Source organism: Mya arenaria, chromosome 3, assembly GCF_026914265.1.
Source record: "Mya arenaria isolate MELC-2E11 chromosome 3, ASM2691426v1".
In the NCBI taxonomy this organism is placed as follows: domain Eukaryota; kingdom Metazoa; phylum Mollusca; class Bivalvia; order Myida; family Myidae; genus Mya; species Mya arenaria.
Window position 1 is genome coordinate 41,562,475 of NC_069124.1, and position 25,068 is coordinate 41,587,542.

Consider the following 25,068-nt stretch of genomic DNA (forward strand, 5'->3'; position numbering starts at 1 on the left):
CTCATCTATTATTAATCTTGCATGATAACTCCCGGCAGTGCTTACTCTTAACACCAATATTAATTCCCTCGTATCTAACTTATTTCAGGGCATTAGCATTACACAAATTGGCTTGAGCGAATCAACTCTCTGTGGACATAATTCATAAGGAAGAGGCTGCTTCAGCACAATATTGTTGTGTAATCCGAAAGAGACGTTAGCATTAAATCAAATTAGTGCATTTTTACAGTCAAGTTAAATAAAGTGTACTGGAATGAACGTGAGTTTGTCATTTGAATTAATTTACGTGTTGTCCTCGTTGCTTCTATTTTGCATTAAGCAAATTCATGTATCAAACTATTAAATTGATGTAACTACATCAATATGTTATTTAACATTTCCATCAACTTAATGGAACTTAAAGTACCGTGGTGTATTTATGTTTCACTGAAAATTTCCGTTTAGCCATACCCCGTGGATTTGTACTTTAATTCAGGAAATTGTTTTATAGATTGATAAACGACCAGTAAGTATCTTGTTTTGTCTTATATATTGATTCCAGAGAATAAAAAAGATGATCCAATAACAACGAAGTAGCTTTGATGTGAAGGGTGCGAAAGCAGCCTAAAAAGACTTTTTAAGTATGCCAGTTGTACTGCATCGCGTTAAATGTGTCATATTTAATAACAAATTGTATAGCTTGCCGCTTATATTTCGATTTTGAGAGAATTTCTCATGCGAAATGATTTAAAATGGATATTTCTGATTGACATCTCAATCGCGAAGTTTCCCGGTGTTCAGGTAGTTTACACTATAAGGTTAAGATTCATTCGTACGGACAAAAACAAATATTTCCCCGTCCGATTTGATGAATAACGAGACCAAAATGGCTGGTCATTGGTAGAACACCTATAATGCATTCGCTGTATAGTGCACCAGTTCCTTACAAATGTACCTAAACAATGCACCATTTCTCTACAAATGCAACTAAACAAGTTGTACAATCGAATTAAAGAGTAATAGCCCTTAACAAATTTACCCTAACTTGTAGACCTAAACATGTTGTGCACGCTCTAAACAGTCCGCCAATTCCTCACAAATGTACCTAACAAAGTTTTGCGTTTGCTAAACAGTGTGAATTTTCCTAAAGAATGTACCTAAACTATTTGTTAAGAAATGGTTTTGTCAACGTGACAACTTTTATTTATGATGCTAAATATTATTTCAAGTAACAATGGTATTGTTCTCAGTTGAAGATTTATGTCAACAAATTAAATGCCCCTCGTATATAATATTGTCTGAACATCTAAAATTTACATTTTACATTCTTCTTGGTTGTTGTGTCCTATTCTATGGTAGTTTAGACATCGATCAGGAACTGAGAACATGAAACTGAATTTTCTTCCTTTTGTTTTTCGAAGGCGTGTAATTGAGTTTATGTTTAAACTTTTTGCTACTGAGCTTGTTTCTGTTGTTTTTCACATAAATATTGATGCAAAACAGATTTACAGATAAAAATATAAGCGATATTTGTACACTTTTTATCTGGGGAATTTTATCCACTTAGCAATTAACAGAAAACAATCAGAATGCATAAAAATTTAAAATAGCAGTATGTCTTTGCTTCAACCTTTATTATGCCCCTTTATATCTTAATACGTACAAGAAATGCACACGGTATGATGAGTCGTCCTATTCAAAACATTTCTTGTTATAAACTAGTATGTATGTGTTTGTTGATGTACCACTCATGTGTTCGTATTTAAAGAATATATGTTAATACAGTACATTATACAATATCAATTTTTACTTGGGATGTAAATAATAATGCCAATATCGTTGAAGGCATATTAACTTGGCGTATGTAAGCTGATCTAAATAGTGTGAGCCTAGCAATTCTTGTGTGATAGAAACAACGTGCCTGATTACGATCATCATTCCAGACACGAGGCAATCAAACGATGGAATTACTGATACAGAATTGCCCTGTTTGCGGCCGACAGGACAGGCGTACTGTTGTCGCATCAATATTGTTACAACATCCTAATTTGTTGAGAACCGGTGACAATTTACGAGAAGTAAATATTACCCAAGAGGCTTAATGATGTCAGACTGTGGGGTTCGTATGTTTGAACTAGCTTCAATGTTTTCCAAGTTATTGGTAAAGCTACATATATGAACGTTGCAAGTAGTGTGTGATTCAAGGGTGGCAAACGTGTTTCCGCAAATACCCCAGAATCAGATTTCAATTCTGGATTACATTATATTGCTCTATCATAGTTGGGGAACCCTATACGAAGGTACAAAATCAGAACATTTTATGATGCAGACGATAACTATACACTTATCTTGGTCAATAAATGTGTCTTAATGCTGTTCATAGCTGTTGTACTAATAACAAAAGGTCTGGGTTGTGTCTAGCTGTAATATCGACGACTGGGTACTGCAACAACTTAAATCTTGGTAATACGATGAAATATATTCACATGAAATGTATAGCCAATAATAATTCGTATGATTCATAAGTCTAGCATAATTTGTTGTGGTATGTCCGTTGTTTGTCATACCATTGTTATTTCCAATCATAAAGTTGTGTTATGTTCTGCCAGGAGTAGAAAACAGATCTCAGTATGGTATACCTCCCCAAGAAAAAACATCTAACTCAATGTAAATGCTGGTAAAATGATACGTTTGCTAATCAATAACAAAAATAAACTAATAATCACTAAAAATGATAACGCTCTTATAATGCTGTCGTATATATTTACAAATATACAGCATTATGTACATACTCCGTAGTAAAAACGCTCTAAAAACGTCACATTTAAACACAACTTGATGCGCATTGCAGACATCATTATCAAAAACAATATCATTTTTTTCTGATTTCTTTTCGCGAACGAACGTTGTGAAAAGAAAATGCAGGAGTACTGTTAAGATAGAAGTAGGTAGGCACTGTCACTTTTTAAACCGATCCAGCGTTTCAAGCGTTAAGTCAGTAACTTTGTTTTACTCGTTTGCTTCATTGTTCTACAGAGCGGGCTTTAGTGAACACATACATACCTAATCGTTATGCGGTCATCGTATGATCCTGTGTTTGATTTTTTAGCATTTGTTTTTTGGGAAAAATAATGCTAATTGAATTCAGTCGTATCAGGTCCGAATTATCCATCAATGATTGGTTTACATATGAAGTAAAATCACATGATAAATACTCCTTGCGCAATGTATGTGCGTTAAATTTTAAACGAATAAGACTCGGCGATGTTAACTAATAGCTGAAATGAGTTTATTTTAGAACGTCTCACACGTGAAATAAAAGTACAAACCAACAAAAGACGTTCACGGGGGCAAAAATAATAAAAAATAGATCACATGTAAAATCTCTCTGAATATGATTGAGACATTGAGAACAAGCACATGAGAATATAAAAATCTTATTTTAAATGTTCTCTTTAAAACGGAAAAGAATACAATTTTCAATTACGGGACTTTCTATCCAAAGTCGATTTTTAGCAAAAGTGAGTTATTCACATAGGCCAAAATCACCTGATGTTACAAATGTTGAAAATGTAATGTACCAGATACGGTTTTTATTGAACAAAATAAAAATAAATGTTTTGATTCATGTGCAAATTATATAGACCGTCTGGCTTGGTTTATTAGTGCATGTAAATAAGGTTTCAAGATGAATTTCTCGCCTAAAAGAAATGACAGATCCCGCATAATCTTCAGTACCAGAAACACACGCACTATCTATATCAGATGTTTTTTTAAGACTGACAAATTTGATTATCTTACTTTTGAGATCATGGCATTTTCCACAGGCGAATTTAAGACGAATTAAAACTTAACCTTAATATGTAAAAGATATTTTGCGACACACTTACAAACAAACAGAACTTGATTAACACACTCAGGTGAAATGTATCTATTATGAATTTGATTTCGTTAGGGTTACACCAATAAAATAGATCTTTGCTCTAAGTAATCAATCTGGATTATGATCAGTTTTTTAAGCTTAAAAGATTGCAGTTAAATATTGTATTAAATCGTATATCCATGACTAAATATTTGTCTCACCGCTATATAACCACAGCAAAATGATCAGCAAAATAAACCTAAGCCTTTCAAGATTATTTCAGGAAAGCTAATGATGATGACATGATATTATACTTAAAAATCTTAAATAATGTGAGGATAATTTCTGGGTCTGGGAGTAATGTTCTGGCATTTCCTAGGGTGGGGTTTAACAATCAGACATTACTCTTCTGAATAATTATTGGTTTCTCAAAAAACGTGATTATTCTAACAAATCCTGGTACTGGATCCAAATCACGATTGTTAACTTGAGCACACTTAAGAGATACAGTTCTCCTACCTAAAATTATATTATCATTACTTGCTCGGAAAATATCCTACCATTAGTAAGCTCTAGAAGTTTCATTACAACTTATTTTTTGTATCATTTTAATTTACTTAAAATGGAAACTTAGTGCTGACAAAAACATAGGCAATCATCCTTGATTACCATTATTATTCCGAACACGAGGCAATAACATTTCCGTGGTTTACTTCCGAGGCCGGCTAGGATTGCCGCCTGAGTTATGTTAACAGCAGAGTTATTGTGGAAAACAACGTCTGATGTAAGTATTACCTGCTACCTTGCAAGTAATTTGTCTCTTTTAAAGGTATTAAAGACTCACAAACATTCGTTGTGTCGATCTTTAATCGTGAACGATAAGTAAAATAACTTGTTTCAAAGGCGCAAAATATACCAGGCTGAGGCGATTGTTTTTTGCACAACCATAATAAACTTATTTGACATAATAATATTTATTATAATGATCAAAACAAAAAAAGAGCATAATATTGGTTCAGAACGAACATATTAGCGATAATTTGGCGCTTTTAAATGGGGAATTAGTGGTTAGATAGCTATCAATTATTGATAATATAAGTTGATATTGTTTATCTGTACCTAAATCATACGCTTTTCGGGGTTTTAATAATTCAAATCAAATAAGTTAAACAAAAAAATGCATTAAAATAAGACAACAATGCATCAACATATATTTCGTGGCTTAAATTCCTACGTTTCGAGCTAAATTATAGGCGAAAACACAAAAAATGATCGAGTCAAATCTTTGACTTTTCAACTTTTTGTGGGGAATTTACACGCCCACAAGCTTGAACTGAAGGCATTATTTCGCTTCTGTTACATGGACATGTCGATAGAGAAATCAAAATTCCGTATATATCAGATATATTTACGTTGATTAAAGTTTCGCAATATTTGCATTTTTTTTCTTTATTTCAATATTTCGTTTAAATATCTATGGCACAATCGGTAAATGTGGAAGTAAACATCGCACAAAAAATATATAAATATCTATAAATGTGCGCCATATATTCAGTATAATCAGTTTAATTTGAACTAAAACGTCTGAAGATTGAATGAATGTATAAAACAATGTATTCTTGGAGTAAGTTTGTATCGTAACAGCAACACCAATTGCGTGTACTAATCACAAGTCTATAAGTTTTATAGTTTCGCACGATAAAACCCCAGCAAATGTTCTTTGAGTTAATTGCATCCCGAGGTATTAATTTTAATATCGCTCATTGAAACAAAAGCACTGAACTGGAAAAAAAATCAATGAAAAGGACAGTTGCATTGCTCAGAAAAAAGGGAAATCATCAATACACAATAGAAATACATGAATCAAACCGCGATTGACTCCTCCGGCGAATGAGTATGTTTCCTTTACAATTTTTATCTAGACAGTTTATTAATTATCAATATCAGTTTTGCCCAGAAGCTCTGGAATAATCTCGCCACGGCCAACTACAATAAGACAATAATTTATCACCTCTTCTGGAATGATGCATGAGTAAGTGTCTATTTATTGCGCTTCAACGGTTGTTGTTTTTTCCACCACCAAAGCAAACATATTTTTTGCTGATGATTGTTCTGTATATCTGTTATGTTATCAAAAAGTTTAATGCATGAACGTTTTTCGAACATAAACTGTGTTTATTTCTTTAACTATTTTCATATCTTCAATTTGACTATTATATTAAGTGTTTTATCATTACTCAATTGTTCAAATTCAATACCTTGGCACGAAGGAACATCATTCTGATTACGAATATTAATATGCAGTTTATTCAATACAAAGAAGTTTTATTCCCCTGAATCTTATTCTTATTTCAGCAGGTACTTCAATTTTTTTATAAGTTTGCCAAACCACATCGTTGGTTAAAGTTAAAAGTCTCCTTGGATTGGTTTTTATCAGCGTTCTATACACCTTAATGAATATGACAGATAAAATAGATAATGTACCAGGAGTTGTTATTGTTAAGAGTGTAAATATGTACTGTACCATACGTTCAATTCAACTTTAGTTCGAACTGATGTTAAAACGCGTGAAAAGCTGAACATTCTGTCAAATTTCAGAATAAAATTGATACCAAACCCAATCTGAAAAAGAACTCTATGACAAGGTGTTTTGAGCTGCCATGCTCTCATCATATTTATTTATCTGTCTGTTCACAATCGATGTCGAAAAAGACATTCGGTCATTACGAAGACTGCTTGTTGGTGCACTAGACTGTCCGATAACGGCAAGATGAAGACAACAATGTAATTAGTCCAAGAGCGAAGTTGATTCACAAGGGAAATGTGAATAAATTCAAATAGACAGTTATAAACTTAGTTATTCCTAAATTGGACGTTCAAGTGGCATTGACAGTAACAATGTGTAAAGAAAAAAAAACATGAGAGTTTGTACCCCATGGCTAATTCTACAAAACCACAACAGAATATGTATTTCCTACAAGCCATACGGGTTTTATCCCAAAAATTATTCTTCTCATTTCAGAATTTACTTCAGAGTTTAAAAAGTCTGTCCAACGACAAAACAGCCTTTGTTTGAGGTAAACGTTTTCTGGTTTTACTCTGCGTCCTTAGGGTATATTTGTATGAAACGACTTAACTTAATAGTGTTTTGCACTGAAATACACAGAGAAGAAAAGTGGATATGATATAAAATCAGAAAAGGTCTGCAAGGTTTATGGCTATACTGGTAAACCAGATAGTGATCTAAGTGGAATATAATTAATATCACTTTTAAACATGCCCTAGGTTAGATAGTAAAGAGATTGCAAAGTGTTTTTACATTCTTACACTGGGTGTTTATCCGTTTACTTCTATCACTGAGACAATTTTTTGTTCTTGGATTCAAAATATTTGTTTGAGCCCTGTAGCAATATGCTTAAAGATTGATGATCATGTTTATTTCATTATACCGAAGTCTACTTATCTTTAAAACATTGTTCAAGATCGAAGATACATGCAATTCAAAAATACATAATCTGAAAGATTAAACATGACTATAAGATAAATCGCGGCTGTAATGTTATCTTGTTATTTGAAACTTGCAATGTGATATTCCATTGAAAAAGTAACATACATGCATGATAAAGACAAAAGACAATTACAAATATTAAGTATTGATTACAAATAAATATACCTGATTCTGCACATAAATCCATTATCAAAGAGATCCAAATGACCACAAAGATATTATTTCCAACGTCAAAATTGCCTCGATAATCCAACCATCTATAGTACATTTTTCACATGTTTTAACGTTACCAACATCGAAAAGCAATCTTCTCCGTATCCAATGGCATTTTAACCTGACTGGTGTACTTCTTAGATATTAAGACAATCCATATAACTGTAGCGTGTATCAAAGTCTGCTTAGTAGAAGTAACATTCACAACTTAAACACAACTTAGTTTCAGCCCAAATGTTTGACGCCTGGATTCCTCGTTGTACTTTCCATTGAATTATTGAAATTACCTTTTCCATACGTCATTGTAATTTTCGAAGAAAATGTATTAAATAAATCTATTAGTATATTGAATTGCAAACTCAACATAGTAAATGCTAGGCTATGGTCTTCATTAGTCCAGAAGAATTTAAAGACCTCTTTATCCTCAAAATCTAATTACTTCATCATTTTGTTTCTAGAAACACCGAAAATAATCCTCTGATAATTGAATTACATTAACGTTAGTAAATTATTTGAAGTAGTAAAGTTAGTTACAGCAAACACTTATTTCGGTTTAATTCCAACAAGGTCCATTTAGAGACATTTTAGATATTTCCTTCGGATGTCCGTTTATTCAATAATATACGTAATCATCCAGGCATTCCTTCAATAATTTCCATTATCCTTCGATAATAAACAGTCAGGGAGATTTGACATTACAACTAAATATTCAATCCAACACGTGTCTAACACAATTTATCCCACGAATTATTTGATATACCCCTCCGAACAACACTTTTTGTAGTTTATCTAAAAGCATGAATTGTGATTAAGATCGCTTTTTGCCAGCTGAATGGAGGAGAGAGACTGTTATCGAGTCTTCTGTGTGATACCATACGTTCCAAAGAGTTCGTCTATATCATTGGCAGATGAAACGTTCCAGCATTATGAGCGTAGACCGTATCGATACCAGCAGCCAAATGCCAAACCACAAGGCGATGAACAAACATGCTATAAAAACTTCGAAAATGTGTCGGCAAAAATATTACCTCATTACTGCTAAACTAAAGAGTACTGGCTTTGACAAAAGGTTTTCGTTTTTAATTAATTTAACTGGAATCATACTGGCTGTGTCCAGTGTGAAGAAAATTTGAATTAAGGTGAGGGAAATCAGCGCGATGTTTTCACTGCATTTAGACACCTCCTACTGTACTTGTTTATAACTTTCCTTTGGTGTTTAAAATACTTTCGGTCACCAAGTCAAATATAACCTACACCGCCGGAACGATGACTTTTATCATTAAAATTGAAAGTTCACTAATTAAATAATAACGGAAAGTGTGCATAGATTAGACATGTATGATTGTTTTTCATTTCGTGACCACGGCTTACTTACTCGTTGCCCTGCCTTAGTGTGTCACCTTTTTGTCACCGTAAATAACCGCACACCCTTATCATGTGTAATATATGAAAACACAGAATAATACTACGATATTGACTTTTATTGTCAGAATTTTGGAGACGTAACGAAGCAATGAATGGATTCAGGTTTAAAGCTTTTATAGAAACGTTCTATGTGTTGATTTATTTTTTTTGTTTGATAAAAATATATATTAACAATGAAAGGAACTATCATCTTATTATCTTTTACTTTAATGAAACAAAACATAATTATTAGAAAAAACAAACTACATGGACAAAGACTCAATTCTCGATGTTTATCGATTCACTAATTATCAATCAATATTTAACAATAACGGGCCATGTGTCCAGGAATGGATCTATGAATTGACGTTAGAGGGGGCGTAACTTAAATGCACAACCTATTGACATTTCCCTCTCCCTTAGATACTAAATGCAAATGTATTAAAATGTTGGTAGGGGTTATGGGGGTACTCCCCCAAGCAGTTTCAAAATTTCTAGCCCGAGGTGTAATTCGGGCCTATTGTTTTACTTTTATTCTCCAATACTGACATTAATAGTAAATTTAATTATAGGGGCGGCTCCCCCACCCCCTGCCATAAATCCGCTAGTGGTGTCTGTTCATGAATAGACGGTTCTGGACATTGCGTATCGTTAACATACCCAAGGCTTAATACATGTTACGCACCATTAAATCAAACCCTTTAAACGCGTCCAAGAATAACGCAATCAACGCAATAACATTAAATGTCGCTGTACGAATTTAACTGCAAACTTGTTCGAAGTTGAGAGGGAATTATTCAAACATTTCGAATCTGTGGCACGGTTTATTACACTGATGATTGGAACACGATGCTAGCAATAAATAATGCAGCACACCGTCAATCATAGATTCACTGATTAATTAGCCTTGCAAATGTATGTAATCGAATTATGGAAACAAATACTAATTGTTTGTGCAGGAAAACATAACATTACCGTTGAAGAGTGTTTCAAGTTTCTAAGTCATACTTCGTTCAATCGACCTTCTTAAGTTTGTGGTTGAAAACAAGATTGCCTTTTTGTACCAATACACTGTCAATTTAGTCTCACTACTTGATCAAATATTCATAAGCATGTGAAGCAGGCATAGCCAGAAGCAAGTTTGAGTTTAGTTCCATACGCTATATTTACGTTGATTTGTGAAGTTCTAACAATTTCTAAAAATAAAAGATTGCTATTTTGCTCGAAGTTTAGCATCACGGTTTGGAGAAATTCCCGTTCATAAAAAAGCAATGCTTAAAACAGAATCTAGGAAAAGCGCCTAGGACGATGCTCGAACAACGATGGGGCGTACAAAGATAATAATTATTTTACTGCAATTTGCTTTCATTGTAAACCTTTCTTCATTGCATATGTTATGCCAAGAATTCAATCGTTACAAGAACAACAATAGAACACAGAGTATGTGAACCACATCTTACGACAATATTTTCGACAGAAGTAAATTGCCTGAAACACAGACAATTATTGCTGTTATAAACATGACGTTAATTGTTTCCTATGGGTCAAAGACCGGTTAAATTGAAATATTCTTTGTGCAGGGATATATCGTTATTCTTCAAAAAGAAATCAATTTTATGGTACCGTGTCGAATCGTATTGCGAAGCAACAAAAAAATTTAACCTCGGAATATTATAATAATAAAATTTGTACAACACATGCTAAGATTAACAGTTTCCGTATATCAAATGATGGATGGGTTATTCAACCTGGTCCATAATTTGTTTTGTGATTGAAATCTTATTGCTTTCGCCAGAGAGTAATTTTCAGACACTGCGAAACAGTTATTTATTTAAGAAAAGGTAATGCTCTACATAAAATTGGATAGGACTTGTCCTTTTCAGCTAGATTCTATTCATAATGTCGAAAGATGCCGGTAAGCTTTATCCTTTCGCAATCCAAACTCAACCAGATACATATACCAACTCCATTGCAGATAACAGACTTTGAGACAAACAAGAACACATTTTACATCACGGCGTCATAAAACTGTCAACATGCTCTGTGGTAGACATAATGTTTTCAAGTGCTTCGTAAGTCTATATGTCGGTATTCAAAATGGCACATAGAAAGTCGAACAATATAAAAATCCTAACTTTCAGTACTACTGCCCAAAACGATGAAAATTTCATGACATTAATAATATAGAGTTCACATTCATCATATGTCGAATCAATGTATTCCCGTCCATCAGCCGTTGTAATGTGTAGCGATGTTTCATCACTTTCATGTCGTTGACTTCTTTGAGTGGGAAATTTCGTATTACAATCATCGCTTAAATCTTATGGATATACACACGATATAATAATGACAATTATACACAGTGGTATTTGCGGGCTACGGACGTTTTTATCTTGGTAATATTGTAGCAATCCTTATTCCGTAAGCAATCCAGACACAGAATATATAAATCAAATAGTAAGTTTAAGAAAGTATCATTGGTTAAATGATGGGTTTTCCAGAAAAAGAAAGCCCTGTTGTCTTTGTGCATCTTAGGCTCGTATGAAACGAACTGCCTCCTGGTCTGTTGGATTGAACATAATCTAACTTGAAAATGTTGTTGCAGACTTCTCGTTTAAATAATGTTAGTAAATTAAAATCACATTTACAAAACCCCTAATTTTCCGGGGTTTTTTTCCAGGAATATTACAGCATTCCTTCTTTTCATTTTCCGACAACGATGATATCGTACTTTTTCATTACGTGAAATGCTTAAACCCCGGTCCCATAATATTGATTAACATGCTATAAAAATGAGTGTTATATAATTTGTCGAATATATTGGTTCCAGTCTACGAAGTTTAAGATAATCTACATAAAATCATTATACGGATATTCAGTCCCAGCCATCAATATGTCACGTTCTGCTTGAAGTCGGAGGAGTTCGTGCCATGTCATTCGATCTCGGGAGAGCTATCTAATTCGAGGACAATGTAATTCCTGGTGGTTGATTTCTGACATCTCGTTCTGGCGATTTGCCGCCCTATATTTATAATGTGCCAACATGCAAACACGCCGGAACATGATGGCAGAAATCAGCAACCATAGGTAAGAAAGAACAATCGTCGTATTTTGTTTAAAGGTACTCTTTCACATTACATTTTGTTTTGGCAACATTTTTTTTTAATTTTTATTCTTACTTGTTCAAATTTATTGTTGATTTACCTTTATGAACAAACACTTCACATCAGCTGATTGGTACTAATTTGAATATAAAACAAATAATGTCTTAGTCTATATACTTGAAAGAACAATAGCGTAAATAAGGCTTTTCGGCACAATAAAGCATGTACTTTTTCGTTTTAAGTCTTAACCGTAGAGCTCCGAATTACATGTTTGCTGTAATTTTTACATTTTTACAAACGTTTTGTTCATATTTCTCCTTAAGTTAATATCAACGATGTCTGACCCAATAAAACTTGAACAAGTCCTGTTAAGAATTTTAAACATGAGTAACATTATTTTATGTGCACTTAGCGCGATATCTCTAATACATGTTGTTTTCAGACACACCAATGAGGGTATTTGCGACATGTACATAGTTTGAAGCGTTCAAGCGTTTAGAATGTTGCAAATAAAATATAGTTTAAAGAGTTCACGACCTGTCATTATGTTATCGTTTATATAAACCTATAAGGTGGTTGCCCAGTGATTATTGTATCCTATCGATTTGGAAAGTTGTATTTATCAATACAGCAATGAAATAAGCGTTTACTAAGGTGTTTACTCTAAGGTTGTACTTTTAGTACAATAACGTTACAAAATTTGCTGTCGTTATATCGTGCTTGATTACAATAATGATTTCAGGCACGTGTCGATCAACCTATGGAATTACTGCTATGAAGTTGCTCCCTTTGCGGCCGACAGGAAAGACGAACTATTATCGGCTTGATCTTGTGACAACGTAACAATTTTTTGGGAAATATGGTTCAGACAATATTCCGCAAGGGATTTAACAGTGTCAAAGAAGGATAACTTGTTGACGTCATCGGGGCTGTGGTGTTCTTATCTTTTGCTATATCTCATATACCAGGATGATGTCGGGATTTATACGTTCAGAAATAGTTATTTTTAATATGTGTACTTCTGCGATTGCTTTAGACCAAACCAAATTTTCATTTCAGACCGATATATCCACAGACTGTCTGTCTCGGGGTTTTATGCTATTCCAGGATAGAGTATGTTTGATGAAGAATATGTTGGAGCGCATTTATTCTCTATATATTGAACGGGCAGTGCCAACTGATGTTGTCAAACGACCGTTAGGATAAATTTGAGTCACAAAACATCCTAAAAACATGAAATGTGTCTGTTGAAATGAAGACGTCCTCTTTAAACTTGCAACTTGAGTAGTATAATTATATTAGCTCTGAGGGCGATATCTCTAAAATATGTAGTTTTCAGACACACCAATGAATGCATTGGCAACATGTATATAGTTTCAAGCGTACTTCAGATTTTTGCAAAGATAATATGATTTTAAAGGGTTCACGATGTGATTATATAATCGTTCATTTAAAACTATAAGTTGGTTGTCCGGTGATCTTTAAAGTATTCTGTCCATTTGGAAAGTTTTTTTTTATCAATACAGCAATGAAATAAGCGTTAACTAAAGTGTTTTACTGTAAGGTTGAACATTTAGTGACAATAACGTTACAAAGTTTGCTGTCGTTATATCGTGCTTGGTTACCATAATAATTCCAGGCACGTGCCAATCAAACTATGGAATTACTGCTATGAAGTTGCTCCCTTTGCGGCCGACAGGAGAGACGAAATATTGTCGGCTTGATCTTGTGACAACTTACCAATTTATTGAGAAATATGTTTATCACAATATTGCGCGAGGGATTTAACAGTGTCAAAGAAGGATAACTTGTTGACGTCATCGAGGTTTGTGGTGTTCTTATCTTTTTGCTATATGCCATATACCAGGATGATGTCGGGATTAATACGTTTAGAAATAGTTATTTCAAATATGTGTACTTCTGCGATTGCTTTAGACCGAACCAAATATTCATTTCAGACCGATATATCCACAGACTGTTTGTCTCGGGGTTTATTCTATTCCAGGAAAAAGTATGTTTGATGGAGAATATGTTGGAGCGCATTTATTCTCTATGGATTGAACGGTCAGTGCCAACTGATGTTGTCAAACGACCTTGAGGATGAATTTGAATCAACAGAACATCCTAAAAGCATGAAATGTGTCTGTTGGAACGAGGATATTTACAAATATTTACATTGACTTAGTCTTCTAAAGAGGAAAACGTTCACACTGCATGAACCTGTTTTATGACGTCTTTGTTAATTTTATCGCTACTCTCTTAATAAACAGGTGCGATTCACAAATGATATTTCAAATATCCGCTGTTTCTTTACACAAGCGCAAAATTAAGATAACCGTATAAGCATGGCATGCCTAAGTGTACCTGTAAAACTTCATATCATTAATTTAAAACAAGTAACATACAGTGATTATGTTAGTAAAAGGGTGCATTCGTAGTCTGTGTTCATCAATGCAGTATGATCGATCAGTGCGATTTTGAATTTTCTTACAAATCGCTCCCAACGGTACATACAGTCATTTATAGATATGAAATAGAAACACGGCAGCTGACTTATAGCGAGGTACAAAAAGCATACATAAATTATTGATGCGTATGAATTTCAGAATACTTTTTCTGCATTTTTATGTTTGAAAAATAGCTTTGCTATGCCAGTTATTATGCAAAATTGACCTTTGCAGTTTTTTGTTGACATGCTTTATTTTTCATTCGATTATATGTATATATATGTGTTTGTTTGTTAATATCTAATAACTGAGTCTTTTTTTCAATATTTGCCCTGAGTTCTGTTACGGCTTGAAGTCGCTTATGATAGCTAACACTTGAAAAATGTTTTGCTATGTATCATTGTTTCTACATCGCAGCCCATACCCTGAAAACTGGACACAAGTTGCAAACGATAGCCGCAAACACTTCACTGAATGCAGGGCAGGTTAAACGGATTTTCAGGACACGGTTTGAATACGACAACCTTATGATATAAAGCACTTCGGTGTATTACCTGTGTATCCATTAGTTATCTATTTCATAAATTGTTATTGAAATAATATACAGTTGTTTATTTTTGCTTTCAAATTGACCGATGTATGCGTGTTATGAATACAAGACTTTACATTGGGCCTTCTGCAAACTAATTATTAACAAAGTGAAGGGTGACAAATTTTGACAAAAACAAAACATCTTTAATCCTTACGCCATTTACAAGCGAGACCTATAGACGTTAAATGTTCAAAGGAGATGACCTTAATATTCATTGATAAAGATGTTAATGCATTTAAAGTCAGTGTTGTTTGTACTTTATAGTGTGTCTTTCGGCCTGTGCATGTTAGGTCTTACTCCTGTGCATGTTAGGTCTTACTCCTGTGTATGTTAGGTCTTACTCCTGTGCATGTTAGGTCTTACTTCTGTGCATGTTAGGTCTTACTCCTGTGTATGTTAGGTCTTACTCCCGTGCATGTTAGGTCTTACTCCCGTGCATGTTAGGTCTTACTCCCGTGCATGTTAGGTCTTACTCCTCTGCATGTTAGATCTTACTCCTGTGCATGTTAGGTCTTACTCCTGTGTATGTTAGGTCTTACTCCTGTGCATGTTAGGTCTTACTCCTGTGCATGTTAGGTCTTACTCCTGTGTATGATAGGTCTTACTCATGTGTATGTTAGGTCTTACTCCTGTGCATGTTAGGTCTTACTCCTGTGCATGTTAGGTCTTACTCCTGTGCATGTTAGGTCTTACTCCGGTGCCTGTTAACAGGCAAACTCTACGCTGTGTTTCTTCCCTTACATATATTGCCACCATGCAAATACGTGACCATAGACACTTAAACTATCATTTCCATAAAGATTGTAATTATGTTTAATTTTAAATATGTTTTATTTTTGTATTTTACCTCAATGCACATTGAATGGTACAGATTTAATGAAAACTTTTCCAAAAAGAGAGGTGAAATAAACTTATAAAGAAGAGTATGTATCCTAAATCCATCAAAAGTCATTCATGGTGGCAAAATTATATTTCTTTTAAAGGGAGATAAATATGTATGAGACTGGTAAACAGACTCTTGTTAGAGAGTAGTCTTCAACTATGTCACATTTATGTTAACTGGTGAGATATCGATGTACTTTGCGATAGTCATATACAGTATGTGACATTTATTTCCAGCAATGAATAATTTTATTATTCCAAGATTCAGGGACGGATCTGGCAATGGCATATATTCTCATGATGATCGAGATAGACTTGCTTAAATTGCCGATAAGAGAACACTTTTATATCATAAAAACGTGAATCACATAAGCTCATTAGCGTTGTGTTCGATGTTTCTTATTGTGCCATTTGAAATCGTTTGGATGCTTAGCGTCCGCGGACGGATAAGTTTTTGGCTTCCCGATTGATTTGTTTTAATATGATCAGATAATATTTTAATTTCCCTTTACTATAAAACCGACTCCAAAACACAAGTGCAAAAAAAAATCTTTCAGACTTTTTGTTAGTATTCTTGGCATTTGTTATCAGAAAATGAAGCATTCTGTATAATTCCTATGATAAACAAACCAGATGGGACTAGACACCAGATGGTCTCAAAATCAGCTTATACAGTATCACTTCGAAACAAGTCTAGATTTGTTAATGCGGGCCGAAAATCCATCTGTTAACTTAATTAAAAAAATGAAGGTACACGCATGTTGTTATATCATCGGAGTTTCCCCGTTTAAAAATAACGCATATTTTTTGACAGTTTTTGGCAATTTCTTTTATCTAGTGTCTAGTCCCCTTAAACGAAACTATTATTTGAACTTATTTGCAGTGGGAATCTATCTAACAATTGTGAATGGTCCAGAATTGACTTTGGTGGCTCTGTCGTCTATATTCTACATTGGATGTCACTAATTTTGTATTCGTTATTTTTTCACGGATTCGCTGTTTTCAAGATAGCTAAATAGGGTTTCGTAAGAGGGGTTGAGGCTACAAACGTAAACATTTTGGTACGGCCATCTCCCCACCGTGTACAATTAGTACATATTGCGAATATTTCTTTATATTCGGTGTAAATTTACTAAGTAATCACAAAAAGCATTTATTTTACGAGTTGCGCTGCACCGAGCCAAATTTAACTTCTAAGATTACGAGTGAAATAAATATAGATTTAACAAAAAATACGTTTCTGTAGTTTATGTTTAAACGTATTCAATAAATTTATTGGCGTTACTTGGAAAATGGCGTGAAAAAATACCATAGTGACGTCATCATGTATAAATATGTCTTCCGTGTAAGAGAAAAAACAAAACATCAAAGTATAGGGAATCTTTTGAATCCATCGTATTGGAAACTGATAAAAACCAGACAGATCCGTTTTATCGATGTGTATTTTAAAATAACATACTAAAATTATCTGATGTTTAAGTGTATTCTAAAATAACCTAATGGCGTTGACATTAATTAAAAAATACCGTTTTAAGGATTGAATTGCCATTTCCTAAAATAGGGTATAAATACTCGATATCATTGCTTTTAAGAAGTTTTGAATGCTTTCTAGCAACCGTTTCCTTCTGACTAATCCAATTGGATCCAAAATAGGCTTGTTAATCTTAGCAGACTTCAGTGGCATATCTAAGACTTAAATGGCATATCGCTTACATCACGCAACTCATTATCCAAATTACGAAAAGCTGTAGGGATAAAACAGACAAAGAATTCGATTTTAGAAGCATCTAGCAAAGTTTAAACACCGTTTATATGTGGAATAGGTAGACAGTCACTTTTGATTACCATGGAATTCAGTACATTAGAAACTAAAAAGATGTAATTCTGCATAAGTGTATCTGATAGAACATAAATGCAAGATTTTCGTATCTTTAAGCTCCATATTTAGGAATCATAATGCGTGTGCCCTCTGATATATGTGTAAAGTTTTTTTAAAGAGTTTAACATATTTTATGAAAGTGCTTTAAGCATTGTGTAGTTAACACAAACTTTTGCATTTTAACACAAGTATGCTACGTAAGTAGGAATGGTCTGAGGTGTCAAATTGGTTGACAACAAAAAACAAAAAAGTATGGCGATTTGGAGATTGTATTCAAGAGATATATTTAATCTTATACTCGGGAAATATATGTAATTACATGAAAGCAACTACAAGGATACAGTAGTCAAGAACTCAAATGTAATTTCCGATTAGAGCGTTAATAACTGCACATCATTTTATAGCGTTCTTATTTTTAAGGAAAGATGTAATCACAACGTTACAATGCCCTGTTAATTGGAAAGTCTGGAACACTTTGACACAAACACATATTTGTGCTTTTAAAAAAATAAAGTTTTAATGCATACGAAAATTTAAATTATGAACTTTTATATTTGCAATTAGTATAAAATCAAATCTTCAATACACATATTTAAGAAAAATTACATACCACTGAAGGTCATATGACATTATAAGGGCCGGCAAGTCAGCCAACGATGGTGTATATGGACCGAGCCGTTAGCCGAGGTCCATTCTCCTTCGGGGGCTGACTGGGCGGTCCATATAATGTCATATGGCCCGAAGTGGTGTGTAAATATTTCTTATATTATACCGAACACTTTATATTAAAATTCAATAATTTTAAAGCACATTCGATGTGTTTTATTGAACATGGCGTATAAAGTTTACTTACGACGCTTTTTGCTGTTGTGAAAAAAGCAATCCGCACTTACCAGTTGTATGACGTCAGTGATCCATATTACATTTTGGCGAGGTCCGGACCGGCCAAAAATATGATATGGACCGCTGACGTCATAAAACTGGATTTGTATCAAAATACAGTGAGAAACGGACAGATCGACTTTAAATATACAAAGAAGGGACACATTTAGGTATAATATAATAATATATAAAAGCTTTAAAGTTGCACTATCACAGATTGAACGTTTTGAAAACTTATTTTATTTTTTGTCTTCGAACGAGCCAAATCCATGGAACAGCTGACAAAAATTAGATCAAAGATTTTATATTGCAGTTTAATGTTTTATTCATTTTTCTGAAATCGTTAGTATGCAATGCAGTATATTTCTAGTATGGTCCGTTATTTTGTAAGATTGTAATATCTGTGTATTTGTATAACTTTTGTAGAACTTAGCAACAGTACAAATTTGATTTTGTGTGAAATATTGTAAGTCTACTACAGTAAGTTTAAAATAAGATAAAAAGATAATGAGGACTCATCCCATTACAATTAAACAGAAGTAAAGACTGAATAATCATGCATATGACAATAATGTATGTATATGATAAATATATGTATATAACTGCATGGTTATGAAAATAGAAACTCTGTTATGAATTATGATATACTGTGGTTTTATTGTTTCACAAGATAAATTACCTACAATTAATAACTCATTCAATCAAATGAATCTGAGTCTTGAGTTAAGTGCAACCCGGGGTATTAATTCAATTAACAGCGACACAATGGATTTTCCACAGGAAAAAAGACACACAGACTGATCTCCGTATATGATAGTATTTATGCTGAGACGAAAAGGCATACTTTATTTACACAATGGGAATACATGTAAGCCCTTAAGGATGATGGAGCTGTGTTCATAAAACCATTTTACGGGGAATTTTATTAATTATCAATTGCCATCTCGTTTGGTTCCCCTGAAACAATATTGTAATAGCCGGTTAATCTGTGGGAATTATTGACAGCCTTCTAGGCAAGGAGATATCCGGATACAGCCTCATCAATAAATGTATTAACGCAGGCTATTAGCAGAAGGGGTACGTGCATGTACGCCTTTGAAACATCGTACACAATAACAATAGTTCCTAATGAGTCCGTTGCGCACTGAAACGTGCAAACAAAAAGGGCGACCATTTGTTAACGCATTGAGGTCATTCTCCTCATTATGTTATTCACCATACACATATGTCAGCGTTTAACATCAAATTGTTAAACTGTTTTGTCAAGTATTGCCCAATGGGAAATCTTTCACACTCCTAAAAGGGAAAGTTAACTGATCTGTCTGGAAAGTGTTCCCTTTATTGATGCATTTTTGCTTTATCCGTTCCTTTGAATAGCATTTGCATAATATAAGGTGCCAATCAGACTTGGCCTAATCTCTACAAATGCATATTCCCAATGTCCATAGAATCAGCAAAGCCATTTTTGTATCCCCTTCGTTATTGCTTAAACCGACAGCGGAACACTCAACACTTAATGTGATTATCTTTTAAGGATACTTTAAGATAAAACTATATTGAAACAACACACCTTTGATCTGGGTGATAGAAATGCGTTATCAAATTTTTCCATCCCGGTATCTGCAGTTTAACTGTCTGAACAGGCTCACGGTTACAGCTTGAAGGAACAGCGAACTGTCTGATCTTAGGCAATATGATGATCAAAAAGTAATTAAAACAAAAATGGCTGTGTCTGACGGATCAAGAATTCTAATATTATTTATATTAAAGGCTGCTTTCGATGAATAGGATATTTGTACCAGTGACATATCTATGATGACATTTCTCAAGACATTAATCTGGTATTGCAGAGAATACGTTTATATTGCTTACAATGTGTATTTGATCTTGTATTGTGCAATCCATATATATGACCTAAGAAAGATATATAACGTTATAGATGCTTTCTTTTCTGAAAATAGGAATGCGGTAAACAATGTGATACTTTTATGAAAAGATAGGTGAACTTTTTTTAAAGTAATATTAAAGTATGCTTGAGTTAAAAAAAATCGGATATTATGCCAACACTCAATATTATGAGTTACTACAAGGCAAATTGTTTGTTCACTAATACGATATTGAAGCCCAAATTTCTCGTAATATCTGATGCAACACAGTTTTAAGTATCATAGTAACTTAAGCCAAACGACTTGCTTAAACTTTTTTGTGTAAACCATACATTCCTTGTCGTTGTTATTTTTACTATTATTTACATTATAAAAGATTGTTATGTTTTTCGTTCGCGAACGGATAGGTTTTGGGCTCTCATATTGAAAAAAAACTAACACATTTTATATGATCAACAATCATTCCGAATATTTTCAATATCCTTTAACTAGTATTTTGACTACAAAACACACGTGTAAAACAACATAATTCATACTTTATACTAAATGCTTGGCAAATTATATAAAAAAAATGCTGCAATATGTGTGATTCCCATGATCAACACACTTATAAATAAATATCGTTTTTATTTCAAATCACTTTGCAGTAAATATCTTTCAAAAAATTGAGAATGGTCCAGAACAGACTTAGGAGGCTCTGGTGTCTATACTCTACATAGGATGTCACTTATAGTATTCGTTATTTTTTCTTGTGTTCGTTTTTTTCAGGATAGCTAAATAGGTTTTCGTTAAAAAAAAAATACACGAAAACGCTTTGATATTGCCTTATAGCCACATTGTGTTCAGTTACCAGATATAACAGATATTTGCTGCAATCGGTGTAAGATCAAACTTTAAACAAGTCGCGCTACACCGAGCCAAAATACAACTTCTGTAATCATGAGTGAGATAGATATCGATTTAACAAGTTTTCTGTGTCTGTAGTCTATGTTTAAACTAAAAAACTAAAGTGATTGACGTTAATTTGAAAATCGCGTGAAAAAATACCATCGTGATGTCATCATGTATAAATTTCGTCTTAACCAGGTCTTCTGATATGTTTGAGAAGTACAAAACCTGCTCTTCTGATATGTTTGAGAATTACAAAACATCAAATATAGGGTAATTGCAGAATCCCCCATAATATAAACTGATTAAAACCAGGCATACTTCGTTTTGTCAGAGTTTTTAAAATATATTAAAAAAAAATATCTGTTTGTTTAAGTGTATTCTAACATAAGCTACTTGACATGACATTAATTAAAAATTTATTGTTTTAAAGATCGTTTTGTCATTTTTTAGAATAGGGTATAAATACTCGACCTCATTGCTTTTAGCTGTTTTGATTGCTTTCTCGAAACCCATTTGTTCTGACTAATCCTTTTGGATCCAAATAAGGTTTGTTAATTCTAGCAGACTTAGAGGCATATCTCTTACATAATGCAAGTCATTCCCCTAATTACGAAACATAGATGGGGTATATAAGATACCGAATTCGATTTAAAAAAGCTTCTTTCAAAGTTTAAACACCATTAATATGTGGAATAGGACGACATTCCCGTTGGATTATCATAAGACACAATTACAATCGTTTCCATGAGTCTCTCGCGCAAGGAAACGTTGAAACAAAAGGGTGACCAATTATTCACGCATTGATGTCAATCTGATCAGTATGATGTTCCCTTTACACCTGTATCAGCATTTTACATCAGATTGTTAGTGTTTTGTCTAGTCTTGCCTTATGGGAAATCTTTAGATCATCCAAAGTTTTCCTTTTATTGATCCATTTTTCCTTTCTCCGTTCTTTAGAATAACAATTGCTTAATAGGGGGTGCCAATAATATTTGTCTTATGTCTAAGACAGCACACCTTTGATTAGGATGATAGAAGTGCGGTATAAACATTTCTATAACTGTAAGTGCACTTTAACCGTCTAAACAAGCACGAGGTGGCAGCCTGAAGGAACAACAAACTGTCTGATCTTGAGCAATATGATTATCAAAATAAAAAATGATTGACCGTTTCTTACCAATCAAGAAATCATCGCACAATATAAAAGGTTGCGATGTATGTAATAAGATATTGTCCCAATGACATACCTATGATGACATTTTTTAATCTCGGATTGCACATGATACAGTTATTTCACGCAATATGTTTTTACTTTATCAAAGTTCTTCTGTAATTGGGAATGCGGTAAACATGGTGTTACACTTTTGAAATGATATGAGTATTTTAAAAGTTAGAAGTATGAATGTGTTAAATATTTTTAAAATCATACCAAAAACTGAGTGTTTTAAAAGATACTACAAGACACATTTCTGCTCGTTTTATAATACATTGACCCTGATTTATCGAAGTATAGTAGTTAACTGTAGTATAGTTTTTGCTCAAATTTGAGGATTAAACCCTACAATGATATTATTATTATCTAAAACATCATCACCATTTAAGGGCTCAAAACTATTCATCAGAAGAAAAACACACACTTAAGATCAAAAACATCGGGTTTACATTTTTTCTTACATAAGGGATTTTTCTAGAAACCTGGGGATGGGTATTGAGCAAATGATAGACGTTAAAACATTATTTTATTACATATAATGTTTTGGGAACGTTAATGCTAATACCTAACACAATTCTCCGAGATTGAATGCTCATAGTCAAACGTTATGTGTTTCGTACTTCAAGTTTATGATGCGCTTAAGTGCATTCGATTTTATTTGAGTCCGCATATAAAGATATACAACTTAGATATAACATGTCTGGAGAGTTTTCAAAAATATGAGCAAACACTCTTTAAATTGTTTTATGCCATTGATAGACATTCACCAGAATGTAATACTAGGGTTTCCTTTTAAAAAAACATAATCGGTATAAGTTTATATGCGTGTTGTTTGTTTTGTTCAAAAGGGAAAAAAAACACACTAAAATTACCTAATTTGTACGTATATCCATACTCGCAGATATCCAAACAGCAACATGGAGATATTTTTCGACGTCAAAATTGTCTCGAAGATTTATCCATCTAATGTACATTGTTTTCACATGTTTGGAATTTTACCAACATCGAAAAGCAAAATCGAAAGAAAATATTACGTTAGTCATTCTCTAAATCTAAAATGATCTATATTAGAGAACGAACTTTTGTTTCGTAAGTATACACGTATTTTATGGTGAAAGAACCCAGTTTTCATCGTTTGTAAATTCAATTACCACATATCCGACATTCTTTCTCGTCGACAGCTACATGTTTAATGAATAAGGTTTCAACCAGACCATCCGAAATGCTGTAGCAGGAAACGTCTTATTTAAACAAGATGAATTTATTAATAAAGGCTTCATAATCTACTAACAAGCAAAAATCTAACATTTGAAATACGTCAACTTAGAAAATTCGATAACTGTCGTTTTTCCAAAAGGTTACTTTGAAAATGGCATGTTATTAAATTTGCGACTGCGATTTATTTCACATAAATTCTGTTTTGAAAATCCAAACTAATGTGACGCTTAAGACATAATTAGAAAAGATAAAATTCCCGGTAACGAAACATCAAATTGAAATACAAAGAAGTCTAGTTTTTAAGCACAAACTATCACAACCTAATGGCGTTGACATGTTTTAAAAATATATCGTTTTTATTGGCATTTCTAGATTAGGGTTTGAATACTCGATGTGATTGATTTTAAATATGGTTGCTTTCTCGAAACTCCTTTATTCTGACAGACTTAAACGGCATATCTCTTCAATATCCTAATAAGGAATCAAAGTCTTTTATGATATTCTTGAGAGGGTATTTATATAGAGAAGCGTACCCCTAATCCTATCCCCCAACGAAGATGTACATACCTATATTTAGAGGCGCCGTTCCTTACATTCAGGTATATATCTTTATTTGAGGTTAGAATAACACGTTCAATGTACACCTTAAAGATGTAGACGGATCTCTAAATATAGAGGTTCACCTCTTTTTGAAGGGGAAATATTGAGGTGCACCTCTGTTTTAGAACTTCACTCCTAAATATAGGTATGTACCTCTAAATTAGATAAAGGTGTACCTTTGAATTAAGAATACACATGTGAACTGATATTCACTCAAAAAGATGGATGAAAGTTAAACTAATAAACGAGTGCTAATGTAAAAAGAATGTTGATACCAAGAGGTGGTGAAATTTAAAGGGTAAGGACAAATTTCACAACACCTACTTGTGACAAATACGTACATTTTCGTATGTATGAACATTACGGTTCAACACAGCGCATACACTGCAAGTGGATAAGGAAATCGCAAATGTTCATCGCAAACTCATTTACTGAACGCCGGGCAGGTTAAATAACTTTCAAGACAGAATTTGAATACAACACTAATGATGCGTTAGATGGGTTAACA

The 25,068-nt window shown here is 33.4% G+C and overlaps 1 protein-coding gene across 2 annotated transcripts in view; it reads right to left on the reverse strand.

Moving 5' to 3' along the window:
- The window catches only part of LOC128228213 (protogenin-like), a 55,383-nt gene that overhangs the window by 24,690 nt on the left and 5,625 nt on the right, over positions 1 to 25,068 (reverse strand). The window contains exon 1 of one of the 2 annotated variants that reach the window (XM_052939376.1): positions 7,515 to 8,399. The exons of the other annotated variant lie outside the window; for it this stretch is intronic. Coding sequence (XP_052795336.1) covers positions 7,515 to 7,617 — 103 coding nt within the window. The 5' untranslated portion in view covers positions 7,618 to 8,399. Of the gene's footprint in view, positions 1 to 7,514; positions 8,400 to 25,068 lie in introns of those variants that run through there. 2 annotated transcript variants of the gene reach the window in all.